This window comes from Herpailurus yagouaroundi, unplaced genomic scaffold (assembly GCF_014898765.1).
Source record: "Herpailurus yagouaroundi ecotype Mexico unplaced genomic scaffold, PumYag 315, whole genome shotgun sequence".
Taxonomy (NCBI): Eukaryota; Metazoa; Chordata; class Mammalia; order Carnivora; family Felidae; genus Herpailurus; species Herpailurus yagouaroundi.
In genome coordinates, this window is record NW_024412532.1 from 490,118 (window position 1) to 495,097 (window position 4,980).

The window sequence follows — 4,980 nt, forward strand, 5'->3', positions numbered from 1 at the left end:
CTGTTAAATTCAGAAAAGTTTGAGGATACAAAATTAATACATATAAATCTATGGTGTTCCCTATACACTAATAACAAAATATTGGAAAGAAAAACTAAGAAATAAACCCCAACTCCAATTACATCAAAAAGAGGGGCTCATGAGTGGCTCAGTTGATCAAGCATCCAACTCTTAATTTTGGCTCAGGTCATGATCCCAGGGTCATGGGATCAAGTCCCACATTGTGGAGCCTGCTTAAGATTCTCTCCCTCTGTTCCTCTCCCCTGCTCACATTCTCTCTCTCTCAAAAAACAAAACAAACAAAATAGTAACCAAAACAATATGGTATTGGCATAAAAATAGACACACAGATCAATGGAACAGAATTGAGCACCCGGAAAAAAACCCACACATATATGGACAATTTATGTATGACAAAGGAGCCAAGAACATACAATGGAGAAAGGACAGTCTCTTCAATAAATGGTGGTAGGAAAACTGAACAGCCACATGCAAAAGAATTAAAGTAAACCACTATCTTACACCATACATAAAAATCAACTCCAAATAGGTTAAAGATTTGAACATAAGACCTGAAACCACAAAATTCCTAGAAGAAAATATAGTCAGTCTTGACATTGGTCTTAGCAATGTTTATGAATCTGACTCCAAAGGCAAGAGAAACAAAAGCGAAAATAAACAAATGGGCATACATCAAACTAAAAAGCTTCTACATAGCAAAGGAAACCATCATAAAAATGAAAAGACAACCTAATAAAGTGGAGAATATATTTGCAAATCACATATCTAGTAACAGGTTAATATCCAAAATATGTACAGAATTCACACAACTCAATAACAATAAATCAAACAGATTTTTTAAATGGACAGAGGATCTAAGTAGACACTTTTCCAAGAAAGACATACTACCAAAAGGCACGTGAAAAGATATTTGTATATCACTAAATATTAGAGAAGTGCAAATCAAAACCACAATGAGACATCACTTCACGCTTGTTAAAATGGCTATAAGCAAAAGACAAGAAGTAAGGGTTGGAGAGAACATAGATAAAAAGGAAATTTCATACACTGTTGGTGGAAATGTAAATTGGTGTGTCCACCATGGAAAATAGTAGAGATTCCTCAAAAAATTTACATCTACCATATGATACAGCTATACCACTTCTGGGAATTCATTCAAAGAATATTAAAACACTAATTCAAAAAGATATATGTACCACTATGTGCACTGCAGCACTATTTACAATAGACAATATAAGGAAGCAGCTTAAGTATCCATGGATACTTTATCCAATGGATGAAAAAGATGTGGTATATATAAACAAGATAAAACTACTCAGCCACAAAGAAAAATGAAATCTTGCCATTTACAACAACATATATGGACTTCAAGGCTATTATGCTAAGTGAAATAAGTCAGAGACAAATATTGTATGATTTTACTGATCTGTGGAATCCAAAAACAAAAAAGTAAAACAAACAAACAAAAACAATACACACCCAAACTCATAGATATAGTGAAGAGATTGATGCTCACCAAAGGGGAAGAATATGGGGGGTGGGGGGTGAAATGGTCAATCGTATACTAATGAACAATAACTAGACTTTTGGTGGTAATCACTTTGTCATGTATACCGATGTCAAATTATAACACTGTACACCAGAAACATATATAATGTTATATATTAATTTTACCTTAATAAAAAGAAGCTGAAAAATCTCTGGAATGCTGATAATATCTTTTTAAAAGGTACAAACTACCAATAGACAATGAAAGAGAGGAATATATTGAAAGTCTTAGATATATTTCTTTTCTTATTATTATTTTGAGAGAAAGAAGAGCATGTGCAAGCTCGGGAGAGGGGCAGAGGAAAAGGGAGAGAGGGAGGGAGAGAGAGACAGAGAATCCCAAGCAGGCTCCACACCCAGCACAGAGCCCAATGCGGGACTTGATCCCATGACCGTGAGATCACGATCTGGGCCAAAATCACGAATCTGATGCTCAACCAACTGAGCCACCCAGGCGCCCCTTGCAGATATTCCATAACGAGAGAATATTAGGAACAGCTTTTCCAATAATGATGACAACATAGATTAATATGCACATTTCTTTAAAGACACAGACTACCAACAATTGAATTTATAGTTGAAAACTTTCTCCTAGAGAAAACTGCAGGCTAAAATTACTTCTCTGGTAAATTTTACCAAACATTTAAGAAAGAAACTACAACATTTCTACAAAACTTCTGCAGTAAATTTAAAACAAGGAAATATATTCTAAAAGGCCACCATTATCCTGATACTAAACTAGATAAAGCACTGTTTCATAACCCAACATCCACTGCTGATTTTAAAAACCAAATAGAAAGGAATTTCCTCAGCCTGATAAAAAGCTCGTATTAAAGACCTATACCTAGCATCATACTTAACAAAAAAATGAAAGTTTTTCTTATAAGAATAAAAACAAGTCAAAGATGTTCACCCTAACCACTTGTATATTCAGCACTACACTATTTGACCTGGCAAGTACAATAAGGAAACAAATGGATAAAATTATCCATACTAGAATAAAAGAAGTAAAATGTGTTTATGCACTGAAAAAATGACCATCTATGAGGAAGATCCTACTTACTCTGTAAAAAACCAAGAGGAAGTGAACGATTTTGCAAGTTTTCAAAATACAATTTCAATAAAAAAATCTATTATATTTCTATAATTAGCAATAAACAATTATAAACTAAACAAAAATGCCATTTAAAACAGCACCAAAAATTAAAATAATTAGGAACAAATCTCAAGAAAGATATGCAAGACCTGTTCACCCGAAACTATATAACATTGCTGAAATAAATTAAATGGGACTTCCATAGATAGCGAGATATACTGTTTCCATGGCTCACTCTTCATAAGGATTAAATAGATTCATCATGTAAAAATGTCACAGCTGTGATAACACTCATATCAATATTTGATGTCCCAAGTTTTCTGAATCCAAAATATCAAAGATAGAAACAAAAGGCTATCCCATGATTAGTGAGAAGTCATATATCACTTATGAGATCTTCCTGTAAATCACTAGCTGTCTGCATACTCTCTTGATTGCTGCCTTCATCTCTTTATTCCTGAACGTGTAGATGACTGGATTCAGAAAAGGAGTGATGACTGCATCAAAAATGGCAAGAAATTTGTCCATCTGGGAATTGGGATGTGGCCATGTATAGACAAACATGGTTGGACCAAAAAACAAAAGGACCACAGTGATGTGAGCTGACAGGGTGGAAACGGCCTTGGATGAGCCACCGGAGGAATGTTTCCAAACAGAGAAAAGGATGATGACGTAGGAGATGAGGAGTATGAAGAAGGAACCCACACAGATAAACCCACTGTTAACAGTGACCATGAACTGCAATCTGTAGGTATCTGTACAGGCCAGTCTGAGGAGCCGAGGAAGGTCACAGTAAAAGCTGTCCAATACATTAGGACCACAGAAGGGTAAATTAACAATGAATGCTAGTTGGAACAGTGAGTGACTGACACCAAGGGCCCAGGCAGCAGCCAGAAACAAAAGGCACATTCGTGGGCTCATGATGGTCAAGTAGTGGAGAGGCTTGCAGATGGCAACATATCTGTCAAAGGCCATGGCGATGAGCAGCACCATCTCCACACCACCAATGACGTGGATGAAGAAGATCTGGGCGATGCAGCCTCCAAAGGAAATGACTTTGTGCTTTCTGAAAAGGTCATAAATCATCTTGGGTGAGGTGGCAGAGCAGGCTCCCAAGTCAATGAAAGAGAGATTGGCCAGTAGGAAGTACATGGGGGAATGCAAGTGAGGATCAACGGTCACAGAGAACACAATGAGGATGTTCCCGGTCATGCTTGCCACATAGAGCACAGAGGAGAACACCAGGAGGAGAAGCTGGATCTCCCATGAATGAGTGAGTCCCAGAAACACAAACTCAGACACAACCGAGTGATTCCCTCCATCCATTGATCTAGCCAACTGGGCTGCCAATGAAATAAGAACTAAGAAAATGAGGAGGAAAATGTGATTATGGAGATAATAGGTCACAGAATTACTAATGTTTCAATATTCTTATGAATGAAAAGGATATAGTTATCTACTTCCTCAAATATAAAAAAAGCAAAAATCAACACACTACCATCACATGTGTGAGTTAAGACATAATTTTAAACTATCACCAATACTCTTACTGCAACGTTCTGTTCTCAAATGAACAATTAGCCATGAACATGGACAGATGAGTACCCATGACATTCATCGTCTGTTTAAATCACTTTTGAGGGCACCTGAGTGGCTCAGTCCTTTGAGCATCCAACTTCAGCTCCAGTCATGATCTCATGGTTCATGAGTTCAAGTCCCACATCAGTCTCTGTACTGACAGCTTGGAGCCTGGAGTCTACTCCTGATTCTGTGTCTCTCTCTCTGCCCGTTCCCCCCACCCTCAGAAATAAATAAAAAAAAAAACATTAAAAATTTTTTTATTTAAATCACTTCTGATATTGACTATTTCTCACTTCTAACATAGTCCATCTTACTTTTATGTATGTCCTCATAATCTACTCCTCTTCCCAGAGTGCTCCCACAATTTTCTGATAAAAAGTAGGATGAGAGGAAAGCATGATTAACAAATCAATTGTCACCTTGAGTGAGAGAGTGACTAATATATGAGTTGAGACTAAATTAAGACTGGCTGTAGATTAAGATTGAATAAAAACACTGACTGGGGTCTGTGAAATTGAACAGCCCACTAGTAAAACACTTGTTAGGTGGACTCTAAAAATGGAACAAGTGTTTTCCATCACATTTTATTATGTTCACTATCCTGGGTGCCTCTAGTTCCCATGCAATTTTTCATAACTACAAAGCCCTAAACTGGCCTCAACATTCAATAAAAATGTCATGCCACTAGGATGCAAGGCTTTTTCCAAACCTAATAAATGTGTATTTGAAAGATT

General features: G+C 36.7%; 1 protein-coding gene across 1 annotated transcript; it reads right to left on the reverse strand.

Moving 5' to 3' along the window:
- Positions 1-3,052: 3,052 nt before the first annotated feature.
- LOC121021755 (olfactory receptor 4F3/4F16/4F29) lies at positions 3,053-3,991 on the reverse strand. The gene has a single exon (XM_040462385.1). It carries the CDS (start codon positions 3,989-3,991, stop codon positions 3,053-3,055), a length of 939 nt encoding a protein of 312 aa, XP_040318319.1.
- Positions 3,992-4,980: the final 989 nt, after the last annotated feature.

Excerpts from the sequence above, each read along its gene's own strand:
- LOC121021755 (XM_040462385.1), bottom strand. The coding sequence starts at position 3,991 with ATGGATGGAGGGAATCACTCGGTTGTGTCTGAGTTTGTGTTTCTGGGA.